The sequence below is a fragment of the Anarrhichthys ocellatus genome, unplaced genomic scaffold (assembly GCF_004355925.1).
Source record: "Anarrhichthys ocellatus isolate YVR2014 unplaced genomic scaffold, GSC_Weel_1.0 scaffold2, whole genome shotgun sequence".
Classification (NCBI taxonomy): Eukaryota; Metazoa; Chordata; class Actinopteri; order Perciformes; family Anarhichadidae; genus Anarrhichthys; species Anarrhichthys ocellatus.
Window position 1 is genome coordinate 11874845 of NW_022280032.1, and position 23118 is coordinate 11897962.

General features: G+C 40.8%; 2 protein-coding genes across 2 annotated transcripts; one reads left to right on the forward strand and one right to left on the reverse strand.

The window, feature by feature from the left end:
* Positions 1-2675: 2675 nt before the first annotated feature.
* On the forward strand, positions 2676-12681 carry LOC116389927 (cadherin-related family member 5). Its single transcript, XM_031859062.1, has 17 exons — positions 2676-2690; positions 2788-2870; positions 3493-3619; positions 3717-3931; positions 5291-5347; positions 5770-5862; positions 5977-6063; positions 6152-6262; positions 6475-6645; positions 6812-6902; positions 6976-7082; positions 7200-7400; positions 7524-7655; positions 8329-8407; positions 9333-9523; positions 9620-9640; positions 10313-12681. The coding sequence occupies exons 3-17, from the start codon at positions 3526-3528 to the stop codon at positions 11357-11359; spliced, it is 2697 nt and encodes an 898-aa protein (XP_031714922.1). The 5' UTR covers positions 2676-2690; positions 2788-2870; positions 3493-3525; the 3' UTR covers positions 11360-12681.
* Positions 12682-13128: 447 nt separating this feature from the next.
* On the reverse strand, positions 13129-17133 carry calub (calumenin b). The gene is made up of 7 exons (XM_031859073.1): positions 17061-17133; positions 15918-16162; positions 15537-15730; positions 15250-15416; positions 15097-15157; positions 14725-14924; positions 13129-14487 (listed from the first exon to the last, which is right to left on the reverse strand). Exons 2-7 carry the CDS (start codon positions 16136-16138, stop codon positions 14383-14385), a joined length of 948 nt encoding a protein of 315 aa, XP_031714933.1. The 5' UTR covers positions 16139-16162; positions 17061-17133; the 3' UTR covers positions 13129-14382.
* Positions 17134-23118: the final 5985 nt, after the last annotated feature.

The following is a 23118-nucleotide window of genomic DNA, read 5'->3' on the forward strand; positions in this document are numbered from 1 at the left end:
AGAGAGAGAGAGAGAGAGAGAGAGAGAGAGAGAGAGAGAGGGCGGGGGTACACGGAAGTAGTCATGTTTCACTGCTTTGGAGACGTCCCAGTGTGCATCCCACTGTGCTCAAGCCCCCCCACCTCTGTCTCCACAACTCTTGGCGTTCCTTTCATGTTGTTGTCCTTCTCTTCTCTGCTGTGTTTATTATTTCAGAGACTTTCTTTGAGTGCACTCTCATAAGCAATAGCTCTGAGACTACACAGACACTGCCACTCAAAAAGACAGACATATGCCCCTCTGTCTCGTTGTAGTGTTTTTGGTGTGATGACACCCAGGTGTTTCATAATGGAAGCAGTGGACTGGAGAGTCCCTCACCACTCCAGATTGTTTTCTATACAGATTGAGAGTATATCTGTTGAGGGAGATCCAGGCTTAAAGAAGACACTACTTTGAACCCATGATTTTAACTAAGATCTTCCCACCGTCTGTCCAAACAAACCTTGTCACGTCCGTGACTCATGCCAGCTAGTCTGTAATAATCACAATTAAAAGTTTACCCAGAGGACTTGCTCTTTTTGTTTCCGTGTTTTTTCAACATACACAACATTCTTCCAGATGCCATGACTCTTTCAGGCCAAGAGAGCTGATTAGAGACAGTGATATAGCAGTAAAAGCTTTGGAATGCAACATTATTTTGTTAAAGGAGCAATAAACCTGGTTCTGTCTAACAATAAAGCAGAAACAGACTATTTAAAGATATTGTGAAGTGATGTTATCTGAGCTTCTCCTTGCTTTGTTTACACAGCCAGGCTGGCCGCGCATGTTTTTAGTGTATGGTAGTACATGTGAGCAGCTCTGATCTGCTCTCATACGGCGGTTACAGCTGATATGATAACGTTGTCCCCACTGACAGCGTTGTTGCGAAGGCATAGCACCCACCCTCAGGTTACCCCTCAGGTAAACACTGTTAGCTCTGTCAGCACTCTTGCAATTGTTTATACTGTTGGCGCTGTTAGCACCATTAGCTTTGAGATGCAGGCTAAGGCATTGCCATGTTGAGAGCTGTTGCGAGGCAATCGAAATGCTCCCAATCTTGTATTATACACCTTTAAGACATTTTTTCAATGAAGAATAACGCTTTATGGAGGAGGAAATTTAATGTTCAATTTTCACAATTTAGAAAAATGCTTCTCAGAAGAACTCTGACAAGACCAAAATGTTGTTCTCACACCATCTTTGTCTTCCTTTCGTGTGGAATAAGTAGATCAGTGTTACACCCAGACTACATTGAGTTGATGTGCAGGACAAATTGAGGAACTTAAAAAAAGACAAATAAGTCTACAGCCATGCATCTCTGGATAATGCACATTGCTATATTTTTTAGCTGAATCAAACTAACATGCTTATAATGACACATATAATGTTTACCATGTTCAGTTAGCATGCAGACATTTGGTAATTAGCACTAAACAGAGCTGAGGCTGATGAGAATGGAATACATTTTGCAGGTATTTAGTCAGAAACCAAGTGATTGAAAATAAAAAAAATTGACCTGATTATGGCGCTAGATGAAAAGTCATTAGAGGTAATACTGTTCATCCTAAGGGGGGATATGTGTGAACCAAATTTCATGTCAATCTATGCAATAGTTATTGAGACATTTCACTTAATTGCCATTTCAGGTAACATCATTATAAGAAAAAGCAAAACATACATTCTGGAAACAGATGTTCAGATAATGAAGTTGTCAAAGCCAGCGATTATCTATCATCCACGCCCCATTATCCTTTTAACCACATCTCTGCTGACATCCAGTGGCCATGACCAATCACAGCAGTATAATGCAAACTCAGTTCATATGTTAATCTACTCAGCTATTGGCTGCATGAAATACCATCTTTAAGCCAAGAAATATGATCTGAGAAGTGCTTGTCCTCTGCACTCTCTGTCAAGGACTGTACAGAGTTCAACCTTTCCCTGAGGCAAACTTCACACTTCTGCTCCCTCTCATTTTCTCTGACATTGGAAACCACTCACAAGCCTGCACAAACCAAAACATTTCTAGTGGAGCCAGACAACAGCTTTTATCGCAGGAGCCCTAAAGATATGTGCAGACACACTCCTTTAAGAGTGTCTGTCTGCGTGCGCTTGTGCCTAGGCATGCTGGGACAACTGTGTAAAAGGATGTGGGTTAATCTTTAGAAGGTGAACAGCTGATGTTTGATAGCTAATCCCTTGTCAAGACACATTAGTTGTCACATGTCGGCGACGCTAATTGCACAAATCCAACAGGCGCAAGCTGCGTAAACAAAGTACATAATCGTACTCTTTAGCAAAGTCTAACCTATTCAATACATTTACATATACATGTATATTTAAAATATGATAAATCTTGCCAAGAAAATTACATTTCCTGTTATGCTCTGTAGTGGCTGTATTACTTAAACCTAGAGTTGAATGGACAATATGGCTGTTCAACTTCGATTGCATGACAAACTGTTTATGAAGGTCAATTGTCATTGTACCAGATAAATCTCTTAAATTCACTTGTGACCCCAGTGTCTGACCGCACCATCAGGTTCTTGCCATCTTTAATCTGATTGGCTCAGTCTTTGTCCCTGACCAGGTAAGCCCCACCCTCAGGCTTTAGCCTCTGAGCTGCTGTCGATCCAGGGATACACACCATACGTTGCTGTCTACTTTTTAGTGTACGTGTGGCTGGTGTTATCTATTGTTGTGTCTACATTGTTTATTCCTAAAAACCCCAGTCTGTCTGTATTGAGTGGTGTTTCGTGGCTTTTTCAGGGCTTTGGGAATCAGTGATGTTGCTTCCATCACAAGTCAAGAGATTATGGAGACTGACAGACAAGCTGCAGAGGATTTGACAGGTCAGTCCATGATACCTCAGTTGAGTGTCTATTTACTTCGCATTTGCAGAGGAGTCCTGATCCTGAAAAGCCCACTCACCCCAGCCACCCCATTCAAACACTTGCACAAACACGACAGTGCATGACAGACATTTAGTCACACACCTTAATTCACTTGAAATATAACTGGAGTTGATTATTGTGGTAAAAAAGAAATATGGCCAAGTGTCCAAGCAGTTGTCTGTACGGCAGATATACTGCTAGAAGGACTCATTGTTACTCTTCTCTGTGCTTGTAGAAAATGCAACCCCTAGGAAGCCACAAAGACAGAAGAATATAAATCATAGTGTCGACTCTAAAGTCTTGTTAGGTCAGAGAAACATGTAGAGAAGGAGGATAGTGGGCTACTATTCAGCTGGTTTGGTCTCTCAGCCACGCCTAAACCCACTTTAAGGGGATTTGAGGAAATTACACAGAGCAAGTGTGTGTGCTTGTGTTGAGAAGGTCTCAACCTATTGATGCTTCTTAGGACGTGTTGTCATCAAGACACAGAATAAAGCTAGGTCTAGCCCACTCATTCTTACCGTAGAAAGGGAAAGGATGACCATGTTTAACTAATCGTGTTTTCTCCCTCTTCCCTCAGGAAAAACTGGTCCCTGAGGCCTTACTGAGCCCAATGATGGTCCTCATTGAACTGAAACGGAGTATATTTCAGGCCAAGGCTCTAGTCGGCTCACTGCTGGTCCTCCTGTGTCTGCACACAGCCACGGGTATACTGCCACGTCACGTTTGTTCGTATATGAGTTCGGTTCTTGACCAGAATGAATGGGTTTCTTACACTCTGCATATGTGTTTGCATTGACACAGGAATGTCAGGGTGGGGTGGATGTTTGGATGGTCAGGATGTATTCACAACGATCAGAGAAAACAGCCATTCGGGAGAAGTTGTCGCCGAACTCGTGGCTGAAACCAAAATGGAGGGGGTTCACTGGAGCCTGACTGGAAAAGATGCTGATTGGTTCTTCTTGGATGAAGGAAGCATCCGGCTGAAAACATCAGCTGACAAGGTCCTCGACCGAGAGGTAACTCAAGAAATGCTTGTAATACTGTGGGGCTGCAATGAGGATATCTATGTTTACAGCAAACTTTCAGAGATTGAGCTATACAACCTTGTCCTTGGACCAAACACAATCTCTTACCGTCATCCTCTACGTAGCCAGCTGACTTACATCATGGCAGCTGCTAAGGGGTCAATCAGATTAATTAACAATCTCACTCTCTATCTGTCAGTCTACTTCTGTCACTATATCCTTAAAAAATATATATTTCAGGACATAAAACCATTTAATACAGCTACAAAGTATCAACATTGAATCCTCATCAAGTATCCTTGGCATGTGATCAAAATGGTCCATAACATTCATATTAGTAAACGCAGTCTGTTTAAAAGCATCAATTCCTCCCTCTAGACATGCTGTCTTTTCAGTGCACTTAATAAAACATGAGAATGTGCATTTCTTAGACTGTAATCATGAGAGGAGAAATAATATAAAAAAGAACAAGGAATATATGAGGTGTGTACGCTATTATTTCTTAAATTTTTGGTGTACATGCAAAAGTGCACAACAAATACAAACGGCTTTGAAGCCTGGGTTCAGTTTTTGAAAGCAGCTTGAAAATATTTCCACCTCAGGCTTTTAATATGGAATTGAGTATGAGAGAGTTTTTCTGTGTCAATGTCTCATTACAAAGTTACCCTTTGGTTGTCATAATTTACTATTTGTGTGAAAATATTTGATTATATCGAATTAGGGATGTCCCCGTCTAACAATTTACATAGTCGTTCCTGATTGGTTAAGTCTTGCCTTTTGTCGACAGATCGACAAATCATGTGGGCTATGCTCATTAAAGCTTTATGTATGTACAGAAAATGTTTGCATGTGTGTGTGTTGTGTAGTGGCAGCTCGGTCTGTAGCACGTTTTTTGTAGTCATGTTTTTTTCTCCTTCTTGCTTCTCTTGGTTGTAAATAGAACATTCAGTCCAAATTCCATTTTCCAAATCGTAGCAATCCAAAGTGAAGTGACAGTCAACAGGAGAGTGAGACACAAAAAAATATTTTGCGCCTCCCCCACCTTATTTTAGAGAATCGTTCATATATGCATCTAGTGATCTGATAGTTCTACGTTCTTATGTGACTGCTCTGATTAATACATGTAGGTCTATTATTTGATTTTGAAAGCTATGTTGATATTTATGAATAACAACGTTATTTTGTTACCACATTTACCATTTACTATCACTGAGACCATTCGACTGTGAGATTGACAGCCAAATCAGGCTCCTTAGATCCAATATTCGAATAGTCAACAATTCGGGGTCCCTTCTTTATTAAATAAAGGACTTATTTGTTTCCTCATTTCTGTTGTTGTCTCTCTGTCAGGCTCAGGGTCCTGTCCTAATGGCTGAGTTATCATGTTATGAGGACGACGCACTTCAGGTACACTTCATCAACCTTCATCTTACCTATAACTCTTTAGTGTTTCATCCCACATTCAAACCTATAGTCACACACCTTAATTCACTTGAGATATAACAGAAGTTGATTATTGTGGTGAAGAAGAATTCTGGCCAAGTTTCCAAGCAGCTGTCTGTACGGCAGACATACTGCTAGAAGGACTCATTGTTACTCTTCTCTGTGCTTGTAGAAAATGCAACCCCTCAGAAGCCACAAAGACAGGAAGAATATAGATCATGTTGACTCTAAAGTGTTGTTAGGTCAGAGAAACATGCAGAGGAGGATGATAGTGGGCTACTATTCAGCTGGTTTGCTCTCTCAGCCACGCCTAAACTCACTTTAAGGGGATTTGAGGAAATTACACAGAGCAAACCTCTATGTGTCTTTTTTTTTTGCTGGTGTAGAGTGTGTACAGAATCGTGGTGGAGATTCTCAATGAGAATGATAATTTGCCTGTGTTTGCAGAAGACATGGTCCGGTCTTTTACTATCAGTGAGGTGAGGCACTTTCACAAATACAAGCACACAAATCTGTGCATGCATACACAAAACATACGAGACTAAAGTGCTGAAGTGTTTCTCTGCCTGCCTTTCTACCTGTGTGTTTTCCAGCTGACTCCAGTGAACACTGTGGTGTTTACTGTCCAGGTCACAGATGCAGATAATGACAAGATCATTTACTCCATTGACCAGGCATCAGTAAGTTCTGCTCGAGTTCTAAACGAATAGAAAAACACCACCATAAAAATAACCATTGTTAATGTCTTTGTGTGTGTGTGTTCTTCAGCCGGATGCAGAGTACTTCAAGGTTGATCTCCCCAACAGTGGAGAGGTGATCCTGTCCAAGCTTCTAGACTATGAGACCAAAACACTGCTTTCTGTCACCATCCACGCCTCGGTAAGCTATGTACATCTCAATTTTAACTGTTTTAGAATACATGCATGCACACATACATCTAAATGAAATCCATCATCCTTCCCTGAAAATAAAGTAAAGATTTGATTCCCTGATTTTCCTGACAATTGCTGTTAAAGAAGATGAGCCATATTTAATTGTTGTAGGACAAGTGTAATGTCATCTAAAGAAATTTGAACTTGTCGTTATCTCAGGAAATGAGCACTGCTGAGCACTTCAATACCAGCACCAACATCACCATCAACATCCTGGATGGAGATGACCAGTACCCACAGTTTATGCCCTGCCAGCTGCTTTTCCAGGATGAGACCAGTCGCATCTGCACCAGCCCTGTGTACACAGTCAATGTCACAGAGGGGGAAGAGGTCAGATGCTACCCCCCCCCACAAACACACTACACATAACCTGTGTTATACAAGAATGTCCATTAATGATAACACAGACACTACAGTTAGCTGTTTAGTTAACGTGGTTGTGTTTTGCATATCAAAAACCAAGGATTATGACCAACAAATGTGTGTCATGTTGCAGGACATTGTGTTGGATTTCTCTCCTGGTCCCATTCATGCAGTGGATGGAGACAGAGAACTTAGCTCTCCACTCAGCTATGCCATTCTCTCAGGTACCATAGACCACCAACACAATTTCATGTTTAAAATGTGCTGTGCTGATAACTGTGTTTGTGTTCATGCTAGGAGACGATGATGGGCATTTCTTGATGGACAGAGAAACTGGGGAGGTGAAACTGATTTGTGTGATTGGAGACAGACTCACAACTCCAGAGCTGCATCTACAGGTCATGGTAAGACTCACATACTCAGTGTTTACAGGAGGCTTGAAAGACATTCACTCTACTTTCTCACTCCCAATAGCAATCTTACTGATCTGTTTTCTGTCTTTCTGTGTGTCTTGCACCCAGGCGTATCAGGACGACGACCCCAGGAAGTATTCTGTTGCTACAGTGTTGGTCCGAGTTCTGGCAGTGAACCAGTTTCATCCAGAGTTTGACATGGCTGAATATCAAGGCTTTGTAACTGCTGGAAAGAGCACTGCCTCTCTGGTCAATACTTATGGCAGCAAAGCACTGATATTATATGTACATGATCAAGACTTTAACCATGTACGCATTACACTACTATTCCACACACATAACATACACACCCACAGTGCAAAAATGCTCAAAGCAGATCTGTATTTTTAATTTATGTCATCACCCATCACCTCTTTTTTTCTCCACAAACAGGGCTTCAATCCCATGATCCACTTCACCTTCAGTCCTACATCCAATCACACAGAAATGTACCAAATCACACAGGAGGGTCTTCTGATCGCCAGGACCAATCAACTGCAAGCAAGACAGAAACACGTTCTAGAGGTGAGCCTTGATTTGATTGAAAACACAATACTAGCGATTGTAACCGCACATTTACATTATGTCAGCTCACAAATATCATTTTTAGTTTTAATTACCATAAATGTTTTGAAAGATTCCCTAATTTGCATGAATGCCGATTGAGATACTGAGTCCTTCATTAGGCTGACTGCATAAGGGAAAAAAAAATGGAACAACCCAAAGGTTTTGGCATGCACAACAAAATAACTATGAAGTATTGTGTTTATCTACTATAATTACATCCATCAAAGTGGAATTAGATTCGTTGAAATAAACTGAAAAACATTTGATGTGCTTTGGAAAATGATCAGCAGTAGTGTAAAGTACACAAGACGTAAGTTAATTGGCAAAAACATTCAAATCAACCAGCATGTCCCTAATCTTACCAAAGACAAGACTGAATTGATATGTATTGAACATGTCCGGTTGCAACAACTCAAACCTCATAAAACATTATACATACTACTACATCCTGCAGTGAAGCCAGTCTTTTGCCTTATGTTTTGATGCTTTTAATGGTTTTATGCAAAGCACTTTGAATTACCTTGTTGTTGAAATGTGCTATACAAATAAACTTGCCTTGCCTTGCCTTGATCAAAATCTCATAACAAGTGAAGACACAGTTATTGAAGATGTGATAAAAAATACTTTGCAGGTAACGGCTAGAGACCAGGAGTCGGGAGATTCCACCTTTGCTACTGTAGTGGTGGAGGTGTTGCCTGAAGGACAATCAAGTAAGGACACACTCTCAAGGCTTTTACACACCGGTGGCATGAGTACTTTCACACAGAACATGAATATCATGTATATCATGTCAAGTAGGTTTTGCCACTTTTCCCGCCCATTTAGGAGACCTGAGACTTTTAACTCCAATGGGAGAAGTGAACATAAACACAGATTATGACCGGTTCATTCACTCCACAGTCAACTCACAGTCAACACCAACGTAAATATTGGACCCAATTTTAAACCACATATCTTCAGAACATTCTGACAGTAAAATGGCATTTTACAGGAAGACAAATAAGGAGAAGATAAACTTTCTTCAAGACCTTTCTCTGTCTCAGGAACACAATCTCGTAAGATCTGGCAGCCAACATTTGCGAACGCCCTTGCTAACAATTTTTTTAAGCTGTGTAATTTTCTAATGTTAGAGAAATAAATATGTAAATACATTATGCAATGTGTGTTAACAACACTTCAAACAAGGTGGGGGATGGGGGGGGGGGCACACATGTAATGATCACGCACAATAGGAGACAGGAAGTGAATACGATTTCAAACAATTGGCGAAGCTTGTAATGCGTCATCTTTGTTTTGAAAACAACAACACGGACGCTCCCGTCTTCTGAACCAAGACAGCAAATGTTTTTACTCACTTCAGCCTTGACAAAGGCATATCCACTCTAAATCCAAAGCCCTAGATATATACAGCACCCTGCGTAAATGTTTACCAGAGGGAACTCAAATTCACTTTGAGCATTTTGTTGAAAGGAAAAAGTGCAAACTCTTATGGGTATGAATAGTTTTGATGCAAAAATATTCGTAGGCAAGTATTTCCCGTGTGTATAGGCCACTACATGGCATTCACTCCTTATTGCTGTGATGAGCCTGCAGACTGAAACTATGTATCTGTATGTCTATCTGTGCACACCTCAGTCCCTCGTAATACACTGGGAGATGCGCATCCGATAAGCTGCACTTTGGGCAATGCCTTGTTTCTGAGCATGGTGTTCATGACTGTACTTGGATGTATCGTGTCCGTGGTGATGTGGCTGAGGAAGAAACAAAAGGGAAAGCGGGACCCACTGCAAAGAGGCTGTGTGGCACAAGGCAAACACCCCAATGTGGTGAGATCCCTAAACTCTATCATCTAGATTCATATTTACCAAGATTTGTTGGTCAGTGAGTTTCTGAAATATTCTTTACTGTATTTTCTCCCACAGAGCTTACGGTGGTTCCAACTGGTGAGTTAATTATTAACTACTGAAGTTAATATTCATCCTTGTCCTTTATTTCCTGTCCCTTTCCTTAAATAACTCTTCATAGTACACTAGTCATGATCTCCATCTCACGAGTAGTTACAGTTATCTAATTAGTTAATGTCTGCACTGTCCGAATCCTACTTAAGGTAAATGTACAGTTCATACAGTTTGACAAAACTATTCCAAAGTCCAAATGATTTGCTGTTTCTGAGGCTTTTGACTATATCTCCTGGCCTTCATCACTGGATGGAGTTTCTCAGTTAACAAGGAGATGATATAGTTGTTACAGTACGTGACCTACGTTTGTAATAAAAACCATCTTCATGACAACTAAACAGATCCATCTGTTGATGAAGGCCACAAGATGTGGTCGGAAGCTTCTGAAAGCAACAAAAAGGTTGGACCTTGTTTTGACAATTGTCTTGTCAAACTGCTGTTTCTACGGTCCGGAATCCCTTCAAGCTGAAGTTTATACAGTATTTGAAGATGTGAGGCACATCACTCCTGATTAATCTTATCACTCCCATTAACTAAAGATTAGACTCCCTGGCTGTTAGAAGGCCTAGCAATTTCTAAACGTCACAGCGATCATTCGCTTACCTCCTCTCTGCGATACAATAGTGGTTTACTTTTTCCACTGTGGTTGCTCTCCAGGAGAGTCACCGTAGCAGCATGCCGCACACGGAGGAAGTACCCTACAACAATGAAGAATATGGAACCTGCAACCCTTCCTTCAGCTTCACAGACAATCCTGGCATCTACACCCACCAAGACCTCCCCTCATGCCGAGGACCCGTTCCACCCAGAACGGCTGCTGCACCCGACACCAGCTTCATCCCCACTGAAACTGCGCTCAGCCCTGTGATCTTCAATAATAATGTTTCTACACCAATCAAAAGCTCCTCTTGTTCACCCCCCTGTCACCCAGCCATTGTGGATGTGAGCCCCACACATATGGCTCCACCCGAAGAAAACCCTGGCTCACCAACTGATACATATCTTGACCCTACCGAGGCACTACCTAACACCAGTCCTAGCCCTGCAACCCCTGATGCCACCAGCACTCCACCGTTCACCTGTCCTGATTTACAAACTACAGAAACAACCATCAACGACGACCGTGCCGACCCCGTCACCAGCCCCTCCTCTCAATGCAGTGTTCCATGCAGTCAGACCCGAATTGCTTCAGCAGAAATAGACAAACCTTTCCGCAAACCTCGTGTGAAGACACCCCCATATTCACCTTTACTGTCCTCACCCCTCCCCAAGCACACGGGCACACCCCCACCCACCCCTGAGCTTGCACCTTTAAAAGCCAAGCTGGTACACGTAGATACATCTCCCCTTGATACACCTCCTGCAACACCAGAGCGAACATCCACGACTCTAAGCACAGAGGTAGACCAACCTTCCACATCACTGGACCAAATAGAGCAATCGGAAGACCCCGGTGGGGCTTCAGACGCCGGCAGTCCGTCTCAGGACAGGAGGCCATCGGCAAACTCGGAAAACATGCAGGTCATCCGCCGGGCAGGGGATGTCAATGATGATGGTTTTCTGGGAGATGAAGATGCAGGCAAGAACAGTGAGGATGATGATGATGATGATGATGATGATGATGATGAGTTAGATCCAGCTGACGAAGAGCTGCTGAGAGTGATGGCTCGTTGTAATCCCATTTTTATCACATTTAGGAAGTGATGTCACTATAATATTGCAGGAACTGCGAGTGACGGAGTGGACGACAGAGAATGAAGGGGGTGAGGTGAAGATGGATGACTGTGGAAGCCCATAGGGGACTTTATAAAAATGATAATGTAAACTTTCACAATAGCATTACAATTTTCCACATTTCAGTGTTATTTGAGTAAAAGATACATTTTCACATAGTCTTATGTTCGTTCCATGACCATATTAAAATGAAAATGGAAAAGCTGTACAGTCTAGCTAATCATTTCAACTAACAAAGCACCACCTTCCAGGTGAACTGCAATTAAAATAGGCATTATGACAAATATTTGTAGTATAACTTGTTCATAACAAAGCCTTTGGATTTTTCTGTAACGCTAGCTACAAGTTATTACTTCAGTTTATGTGTTGCTGAGAAATGTAGAGTAGTAATTCAGTTCAAACTCTAAAGCACACAAAGAGATGAATATTGGGCTAAATCTACTTCTCCACTGTTACACCAATGCTGCATAGTAAGACCAAAATAACAGTAAACAGCTCAAGCTTGGTTTGTTAGCATTAATGAACTTCAGACCATGCATATTATACCCGCTGTGACAAGACAGCAACAACACCTCAGCAACACAACCTCTTATTTTGCTTTGACATAGCAAGAATACCTTTCTTTACTGTTAACATTAGCTGTGCAAAGCAGTGGAACTTCACATTACCACACACCATCAACAAGGACTGAATGATGTCTGAGACAGCTATATCGACCTGAATAACCCATTACCAGGTAATATCAAAACTTCTCTCGTCAAACGATACCTGCAGTCGATAATTTTTGTTCCCAGATCTAGAAAAGAATATTTGTATGTTTTTGCTTGCAGCCAACCACCGTAATGCGACTTGTGATGCGCACACTACCGCAGCAGGTACAACCCATACAGCCATACAATTTTCTAAGCGTCTCGTGTTCTACAATAACTTAGACTTGGAATTCTCCTACTTGATTATGCTATTAGGGCATGTCGAATAAAAAAATGTGGAAATGCTGAGGAGAAAATAACATTTTGTAAACGGTAAATCACTCTGTTTCTCCTTGAATGACTTAATGAATTCTGGTGAAGGAAAGAGAACAAGTTGAGAGGTTGAGTTGCAATTTAAAGGAGTTGTGTGATGGCACAGCAGGTTAAGTTTTGAAATTAAATCTCAACTGCAGTTTTCATTTTCAAATTGTTAAAGAAATGCTGCTTGTAATTTTGAAATTTGAATTGAGAGGCAAAGTCCCTCCCCTTTCGATGTCCCCCATGGGACCTTATTTGGAGAAAAGAAATGTACAGAGCCTATTATTTTTTTTTTTTTTTTTTATTGTGGCATGAATTATGTTTGTCAATTTAAAAGATAGATTTGCACGTCAAGAAAGTCAGTTTGTCGTAAAACTGTTAAAATAAATAATTAAAAAGACTACACACCGAAAAGTCTGGCTTGTTCTTTGCACTTCTTTTCGCTTTATAGTTTTGCAAGTCAAGACAGTCGCACTGTGTCTTATGTTTGTTGTAGTACCATATAGTTTTGTGTGAAACCGCTCAGTGAGCTACATCTCTTGTCTCGCTCAATAAACGCCAACAACCTAGCTAGGTAACTTAGCTATGCTCCACACATGTAACATGATCTTGTCAACGTGTTTTATCCAGCAACACCTGGACTTTTTTAGCCGGGAAGCGAAAGAACGACTTAGACGTGTTGCTGGTACTTCAACTGGTACTTCAAGTCAAAGAAATATGGCAGACGAAATATTCTAATTTAGTTTGTTTTTATTGAGAACATTCTTCTCAATCACAAAAACTGGACCTGATTGTTAAGAGTGCTCAGTTTGCAGACCCACAACTTATTTACAGTAAAGTCACAAGTGAAAGGGTGGTTGCTGCAGTGAGCCTGTAAAAAAACATTATCATATACATTATAGTATACCATAAAAAATCTCAACAGTGGTTATAAATGGTGCTAGGGATAATACAAGCATAAACATATTTAGGAGGGGAAAGTGTTTGACAGGAAAATCTTTTTTCTTTTTTTTTTTTTTTAAACTGCTTACAAATCCAAAGTTTTTTGCTTGGCACACAACTTAGCTGAATCCAACAAAACAAAACATCAAAAAAAAAAAGGGCAGGCCAGTATTCAAGAATACAAGTAATATATGTACACAAAGATTCCCACGCACACACACACACTATTGAGGTGATGAGAAAAAAAAATAAAGAAGCGAAGCAGCTTTGTGGGCGAAGCATCCATCAATCCCTAAATCATAAATTCTTGATTCCTTCAACTAACACACAGGCCGCCCTTATGTAGGACCGATAGCTTGTGCTCACGTGGATGCTTTGGGGACAAGTATAGTAGAGACAGCGTGGTACCTCTGATGATACTGTATTGCACTGGTCCAAATAGTCTTCATCGTCACTGGAATTTAATATTTACCCTATACTCTGGAATTACCGCATTGTGATCAATGACACAAAAACAAAGTACAATGAACCAACAACTGGTGTTTTGAGCCCGATAACATAAGAGAGACGAGTATAACAAATTCTACTGGCTGGAAATGAGATGCACTCTTCACAGTCCAGTGAATCACAAAAATAAATGGTGCGATAAACTATTCTGTATACTGCAAACTTAAACTTGTTCTATTAGGGTTTCATAACAAAACATGGCTATTTCATAAAATCATTTTGTCAGATAAAAAAAAAAAAAAAAAAACGAATTGTAATCCAACATTGTTTGTTCTTTGCCTGACCTTGGAAAGGGAAGATTAGTGTGATGAAGCAGAGTACAGGCTGGCGATATATCCCGATCTTACACACAACTGAGACAAACTCTCAGCGTGTGATGTTAGTGTGTGTACAATGGGACACATTCAACAAATCAAATAAATTATTGTTCATGGCGTTGGACTCGGTGAGCTCATCTCGTTTGAGATACTCCGTCCACTGTTGGAGGAGTACGGCGGTGCACAAGATGAACACAGAGTCTTTGGAGGCCGGCGGATGTTAGAACTCGTCGTGTCGAGTTAGAGCTTCTCCGAAATCGGTTGCCTGACTGCCCACGAACAGATCGTACTTATCCACGATTTCTGCCTTGGTCAGGCGGCCATCCTGATGGAGGGAGAACAACACACATGATAAGACTTGTATTTGCGTCAGTACACAAAGATTACTTCTTTTAAACTGTTACCAAGATATGAAGATACTTCATGTTGTTATTATTTGTTGCTGTGGGTATCTAGCATGTCTCCGATTTGAACATCCATAACTGGGAGCAGACAATAATTAAGATATCTTTTCTCATCTTAATTTGCACAATAGAAATATCACAGATTTGACAGCTCATACTTTGTCTGCATCTGACTCGTAGACCAGATGCTTGGCCTCGGCGTCAGCATGGTCGTAGTCACTGGGCAGGATCCAGTCTCTGGTCTCCTCCTTGTCCATCTTTCCGTCTTTGTTTTTGTCTCTGAATTCAGTAAACTGCTCCCTCTCAGTCTTCACCCACTCAGGCTCTGAGGAATCTCCCTCCTGGTTGTACATGTCACCTGCAGCACAGACGGATGGTGTTGTGATGCTCATTTCATTAGGGGTAACTCAAACATTTACCAATAATTCAAATTTTGTATTTTCCATCTGTCTTGAGGTTGCACCAATTACAACCTTAAAATCATGAGGTAAAAATTGATGGCGCTTATACGACAATGAACTCAAACTCACCTATGTACTCGTCTAAATCTATTAAACCATCTCCATTCTTGTCAATGTCTTCCATAGTTTCCTGTAGAAAGAAAAGAGACCAAAGAGCAGTAAGAAGGGAAGTAAAACAGTGCGAGTGTCATCGTTTAACACCCATGTGTGTTTGTCACTCACCAGCACTACAATGTCTTTCATGTGGTCGTACTCCTCCGGGTGAAGGAAGGCTGTGAACTCCTCCTTGTTGGCTTTCATGTCATTGTCTTGGTTGGCCATTTTGAATCGCCTCTCATCGCGATCCATCATCTGCCTGTAGCTGAAGCCATCGTCGGGGTCAGGATCATCTGCAAGTTAGACGTCACAACTTTGTATAGTGTGCGCATGTGTGGCAAAGTAAATCTGTGTCCATGCAGTACACAGGGAATACTTCAATCGTATAAAAAGAAAACTGTCTGCAGCTGTACCCATAATGTATCCATATGTGGCATTCTTGTACTCCTCCCAGGACACCAGTCCATCCCCATTCAGGTCATGACTCTTCCACTGTCGATCCACATCATCGTAGATCCACCTCTTCTGAGCATGCTTGATCCACTTCTTCATCTCCTCCACTGTCACATAGCCATCCTTATTGTCATCTATACGTCCCACTAACATGCTGCAGGTAAATGGAAGAAATGTGGCAAACAATCAGCTTGTACCCTCACATCATATGGTGGTGTGTCACCGCAAATTAACTTTACTGCTCCTTGAGGTGAAAACTAGGTCATTACCGCAGTGACTTTATAGAGTCCCAGTATTTCAAGAACAGATTCGCATTAATCTTCCCCGACAGGTATTCTTACCCGAGCCTCTCCTTGCTCTCCTCTGGTGTGAGCTGGTCAAAGGTCTTGGCCTCCTCTTGTCCCAGAAAGGCTTCGTGGTCATAGTCAAAGTTCTCCACGTCGTCGTGATCTCTGTCGCTGAGGGGTTCGTCATGGTGAACACGTTCCTTCTTCTCTGTGGGTTTACTGGTGGCGTAAACCACACAGAGAGCAAAACACATAACAAGTGGTCGCAGCTCCATCCTGCGTGTGTGTGTAGACGCTGTCTGGACACGGGGTAAAAAAAAAAAAAAGAAGACACCAAAAAAATGACTGCTATGATTACTGCTGACAGCTTTTGTTTGTATTGCATGCCTATCATGCAAGTACTGACTATAGCTCTTAACTCAACCCTGCCCAATTTAGCAGTGTATGACTCTGCACAAGCCAACACTCAGACTGTGAGAGGCTAATCTGTTCAAGCTGATGAAATCCCTCATTTGCTAAACGTCACTTATGTTGCAGGAAATGACATCACACATATTGCGATTAATTAACTGACGTTTCAGCACAGCTTGTTGAATCTATCATCAGCTACATCTAGCATGGATAAAACTAATGCAACATGTAATGCAATGAAATCCTATTTATACAAGTTATGTTCTGGTTAAGCATGTTTTAAGAGCAAAATATTCAAATCACCTTCTAGCAACCCACATTTGTATATTATGGTATTGTCATTATAACAACAGGAATAGTAATGCAGTATTCGGAGGGGAAGAAATATAACCTTTGACTGTTTTAACTGTCTTCTAACTAAAATACGTCTGCTGCTAACTTGACTGCTTGTGTGACACAGCATCAGTAGTCTGACTTCAGTGCGTCTAGACACCTTCACCCTGGCCATCCCTTGTGAATTACGAGTCAGTAGAAACAGTTTGTACGCGTTACGTCTAATTATTAATCGTTACCATCCAAAATCCAAAGGACTGACGTTAACATTGGACTGGCTAACCTAGCGTACCGTTATTCCTTCAGCTAAACCTGCAATTTCACTGGTCCAATGAAGGCAAATGAGCAACGAGGTGATTGTCCATATTGCGTCTTTCTGAACACCAGCTACATGAGAGACATATTTGAATTACTTTTTAGTATTTTAAACCAAAATGTATCAAGAGAACTCACCGGTGTCTTCGGGGAAGTTCGTCGATGCAATTTTAAGTCCCGCCTCTCGGAAACACACCCATGCACTTCCTGTGCTAAAACGCCAAAACCACGCGACCGACCAATCAGGCGCCGAGAGCGCGAGTGCGATGTCGCTCGCTCACTGGTCCACTTCAAGGGTGCATCGGTGATTGGATTGGCCAAGAACCGCCACGTCCTCAAAGTCAACAAAACTTGGTTCATTCATAAAACAACTTCTGTGGCAGAAATTCCACACAAACAAAACATCAACAACAAAACCAACACAATAACACCCTAAACAAAATAAAGTCTTTATTTCTTTTGGCTTTAACACTATAAAGCAATAGTCACAGTAGTGCAGATGCAACATATTTATCACAAATCAGAAAAATAGGGTCTAAATATTTAAAGTGAAGTATTCTTTTCACTTTAAATGTATAAATGACGTACTCTCTCCTATAACCGAGCAGATCAAGCAAATTTCTCTCCCTCTGCTGGTTTAACACTCATCAAGATAAGTGGAAAAAACAGCGAAGCACAATGACAGGACTTCCTGCTGCTAAACTGAGGTTTGTCTGTGACTGCTTTTCCCAATGAGATAGGAAATAAAGGAATATATTCACGTGATGGTTTGTAAAAGCGTCATTCAACTATATTGATGTTGGGCATCAAATATCAAATTCACTCTTTTTGAGGTTCAATGAAGAAGAGGCATTACATGTTTCTGGAAAAGGATTGTGCCACAAGACTTACACTAATACTGTCACTCTTCTTTATTACTGAACTGTATAAATCCAACTGTCTTTGAATTGTCTGTTTTAGACATGGAGTCCTTCACAGCCCGGTGTCTCTGCACTGGTATCGGGAGGTCACGATATAGCAAAGCCGCTATATCTCAGCCCACTGCTGAGTCTTCCAAATCTGTGTTGTCCATATCGCCTGCCGTTTCTTCCTGTTTGTTGGTATTTTCTTCTTGATTGGACTGACAGGCTGTGTCCATCTGCTCACCACTATCACCACTTCCTGCTGGGACAACACAAAAAGCCATATTTAGGATTTTAACAATGTTGTTCAAAGCGGAATTCTTTGTCAAGCAGCATAATATCGAAAATGAGTTGGGCCAAGCTTCTCCTGAAAAAATACATTGTATAAAAATGAATAGCGGTTCTGGCTGACCTGTGCCGGTTGCACCGTCTTTTTTCTCAACGAGGAAGATTCGTTGCATCATCAGTTTTTTCACGGTGTGGCACATGTACTTGAGCTCTGGAACACTGTCTGCTTTTCCTGCAGACATATATCAAAATAGACAATAAGGCAAAAAGAAAGAAGCTGAAACCCAACAATAAACATTGAGGAATACATAGAAAGCATTACCTTTCTGTGGTGCCTCCTCAAACAGCACACAAGTTCCCAAAGCCTCTGTGAAGAGCAAAGGATAGCAAGTAAAAAGTTAAATGTTTATTATTTTATGATAAAATCTATTATAGGAGCTCATGGAAGCTGCTTCGTAGAGGAAAAATAGTCAGCATCACGATGACTAATCATACTTATTAAAAGGTATGGATATGGTATATTCATAACTTCTATTGTATGCTTTCTACTCTATGATTAACAGACTTTTGAGTGTGACGTTTGTCATTACTCAAACGACTTTTGACATATTTCCATCGTGACAACTTGCTTTAAGCAGGGGGAAGAATGAGAGTGCAATATATTTTAACAACAGGCACAAGTCAGTCAAGCTACACAAGCTATATACGCTTTCTCTGTAGATATTTAGATTGACTCCTTACCTTCATATTCCCCTGCAAACACGTATTGTCCCATCTGTATCATGGGCTTATCACTGTCGATATCCTGGAACACATGGACAAAACGTATTTAGCTGCAGTGAGAGACCTTCACTGCTATTGATGTGATGCATGGTGGTCAGACCTTTTCTCTGTCACAAAAAAAAGCATTGATATCCGAACACTCACCAGTATCTTGCATGTGCCCCGACACTTGGTCAGGAAGTCATTGTTGATGATACCAGAGAGCTCCACCACAACAAGCTGCTCCTAAACATGCGAAAAAAACAACAGTGATCCCAAATAAAGAGACATTGTGATTACAGTCAAACAAGCACAAAAGAGAAACAACAACATAAAGACGTTGTAGTTTAGTGAAACATTTACATCGCCAGGGTACTAGCCCCCAGTAAATGAACTAACGTGCTAGCCACATGAAGGTAATGTGCGTATCGCGAAACAAACGCTAGTACGCTGATGGTATGTCGTACCTCCTCTTCCCATTCATCTTCCATTTTTAAAATGCTGGAATAAAAGGGAATGGTAGCAATACGTTTATTGCTACACTCTGTTCAGTTATATCTACAGAAATCTCCCATTCCTTTCTCACTAAAGAATATTTGACAACTTCCGCGAATGTACGGTGCCCGAGAAAGCCCATTGTATTTTTTTTTTTTTTTATACATGGCATATTTGCATTTACGGGCTCTGAACAACGAGGGGCGCTGTTGCTCAGTTTTGTTTGTGGAGTGTCTTGTTGCAAAGCCATTTAATGTCAATTGGAAATAGCGCGAAGAACAATTAAATATAGCTCCTACCCATCCATCCTTCCATCCTTCCATCCATCCTGTCTGTCTGTCTGTCTGTCTATCTATCTCTCTGTCTGTTCATTCTACTTATGGTTGAGTATGATTGGATCTAAATATTGGCTACCTGTAGGCAGACTCATCCACATCTATCATTAATGTTATTAATGTTCTCCTGCAGGAGGACATAGCGGAGGTGATGAGATGAGATGAAATTAGACGATATACTTTATTGATCCCCAAGGAGAAATGTATCTGTCACAGGCAGAGGCAACAGAAATCAAAACAAGCACACACATCAAACATATCCTGAACAAAAAAAGAAACAGGAGGGCAGATGCAAAACATGACTGAATCATAATCAAAGTGCAGAATAAGAAAAGATATTAAGCACAAGCCCAAACCATTTAGCTTGGTCATATGAACATACTTGTGGGGGCACCTGAGTTTTTCAGTTTTGTTATTGTGCAGAAGTGAATTTGGTGCCAGTGCAAATCTATTCCTAATACACACAATTAAGGCAACAATCTCAAAATCTGTAATTACAAATGTATTTATGTCATTATGGTAGTAAGTAAAATGTAAAAAAAAAAATAATCTAATGGACATATAATATAATTTATGAGCGAAAGATGTTTTATGATAAATCAACACAGTTTTATCAGTTTTAATAAGGGGTGGGGAATCCTCCAGTATTTCATTTGTTTATGCCATTGAATTTGGGGAAACAACATATATATATAATTAAAATCACATGAATGTTATATTGCATTTCTGGTGAACAAGTTTTAAAGCAGGAAATAATTTGCCAATAGAATAATGAAGCCTCTAGGATGAGAGTCTTGTGAACTCATTTATCATTCAGTTGTCTTGTTTTAGTTTTTATATTTTTAGCCTCAGGATGCTTGACTGGAGGCAATGTATATTGTTCTGTTCTGTATATAAAAATATTTGATATATTGAAAAATGTAATATGTATCTAATAGTCCTGATTAATAATGGTACATATCGATCCTTATAGGACATATCTCTTCCAAGTTTGCTACCCTCTACAGAGGGGTCAGAGATCGGGGAAAGCTGAGGGGCAACACCCCGGGAGCTGTTATGGATTCATCATCTCGCTCAGGACTTCTTTTTCTCACCGAGTGCTCTTCTTGAAAGACCACACCGTCCAATAATGAAAAACAGGACAGGTGTGATGAATGGAACATGTAATAAATAAGTGAAATGTATTTGTGCAAATCTACTATATCACCTATCAACCATGCTAGTGCCTTTTACACGTAAATGTTATTCAGTAAAGGTTCTGGCAAATTTTTTGCATTTTGTTTTTCAGGAGGAGCCATGAATCCTCTTCCACAGCCAACACAATTAATAGACTGATTGAGGGAATTGAAGTAAAACTGAACCGTTTAACTCTTGGGATGACAAAGTCAATAAATTGGTGCTGGGCCAGTCACAGTACTGTCCTCGGGTTTAGGAAATGGAGTCGTGGAAAGACGGGGGTTTAATATGTAGATATCCGTATCCTCCTGGTTTTTCAGATATCTGAATTTCCTCCAAATGAATTTGGTGGTAACCGTAAATAGCAGACTGTGGGTTTAATGCCCCAAAATATCAAAGTGTAAAAACATACGGGTTTCCTGCACCCACCATTTACATTAATTTGCTTTGAAGAAAATGACCACTGTTAGATATTTCTGTTGTAAAGATACAGGAAAGGAAAATAGCACAATAATGAAAACATTTTTACTATTTCAATTTTTTATAATGTCCACCCAGGCGCCATAGAGCAAGGCCGCTAACAGTCGTGGAGTGGCTCGGAGGCTGACAGTATTTGTAAATACCTGTATAAATGTAAAGCAGGTTGATGCTGAATGAGAGAGAAAAAAAATATTTTGAATCAGAATCAGGCATCCCAAATTAAAGGGGGGTGCAAATCCCCCATGTGCCTGCTCCTTCTCCATTTCTGGCCTATCATTTATCTCTGGACCACGGTGGGGTTGTCATGTCGACCAGTCCACAAGTTACTATGACAACGGCTCAAGGGGAGGCACTTGCTAGGGAGGTTATTGCCTCCTTGGGGATGTAAGAAGGACGGGGGGGGAATGGGAGCAGAGACAAAGATAGGGGGACTTATAGACGCCAAAAAGGCTCGACTGAAGGGAGAGGTCAAGTCTGAGTATGTTAGCTGGAAGTGTGTTTGTGTTTGTATGGCTTCGCTATAAAGGTCAGTTTACATTCAGAATCACGCAGAAGTGGACACAGTGTGTAAATCAGAGTGGCCCCACTGAAGCTTTGGAGAACAAAGTTTTCTCCCTGCTGGACGAGGCCTCTCCTGTACATGATGTATTACACTTCCTGCTCAGTGCCATACCCTGGGGCACAAAGGGGCGGAGGCAAGGGAGGGAGTGACATTAAGGACCCTCCAAGGTGTCAGATGGGTCCCCAGCTTCCCCCACATTTTGTGATATAAATGTCATAAAGACAAGTTTGGAGTTGGGGAGCTTCGGGACTCCTTCTGCCTGGGGGGCATCATGGTGGTTAATTGCCCCATTAGCACTGACAGGGTAAATTGGTGGAAGGGCTAACTATATATTACAGTGAAAACAACAACCCCTGGCATACACCTGAGGGCATGGTGCGTTTTACAGTACCGCCTGTGCATGTTTAAGTGTGTATGCAAAGGAGTGTATGTGTGCATAAATTGTAAATGTACATTTACACGAGATCTTTAATATCGGTAAAATATTAAATTTCTATATTTATCACGACGGAAATTAACTCAAAGTTCCAGTCAGGGAGAGCGTCTCTCATATCTGTGCTGGACTTTCTCAAGGCAACCAATCAGGAGAATTATTCTATTCTATAAAAATGTGACTTTATGTAAGGACTGCTTTATAGAGGACTGTGTAGTTTTGTACGTATGAATTCCTTGCGTGAGAAGGTAGACACGAAATGTGTGTGTATGTTCACATGCCCTTTTTTCATTGTTTTAAATAGGGCAAAAAAATATAAACAAATGGAAATTTACATCAAGAGCCAGCAATGCAAATTATATGAAGGATCAATTGAAAGCATTTTGTTATTTTGTCACAGCACTGTAGTGTAAAATGTAAGATCATTTGTTTAAGATGGAATTCATAAAAATCAGAGCTAAATTTTCAGAGCCAAATATTTTCCCCCTGACATCACATTTGTGTTGACAGGTTATCCTTTTACATCAAAGAAGCACACATTTGATGTCGTATAAATGTACTATAGTATTAAAAAAGGATGCACATTTAAGGATGAATAAAAAAACAGCAGATCTGCATATTGTTTTAGCTACAATTTTCATTTTAACATTCAAACCACATGCACGGAAGCAGCAGATCACATCTTGTTTCTGTCTGTCTGTCTGTCTCTCTCACAGACACACACACACACACACACACACACACACACACACACACACACACA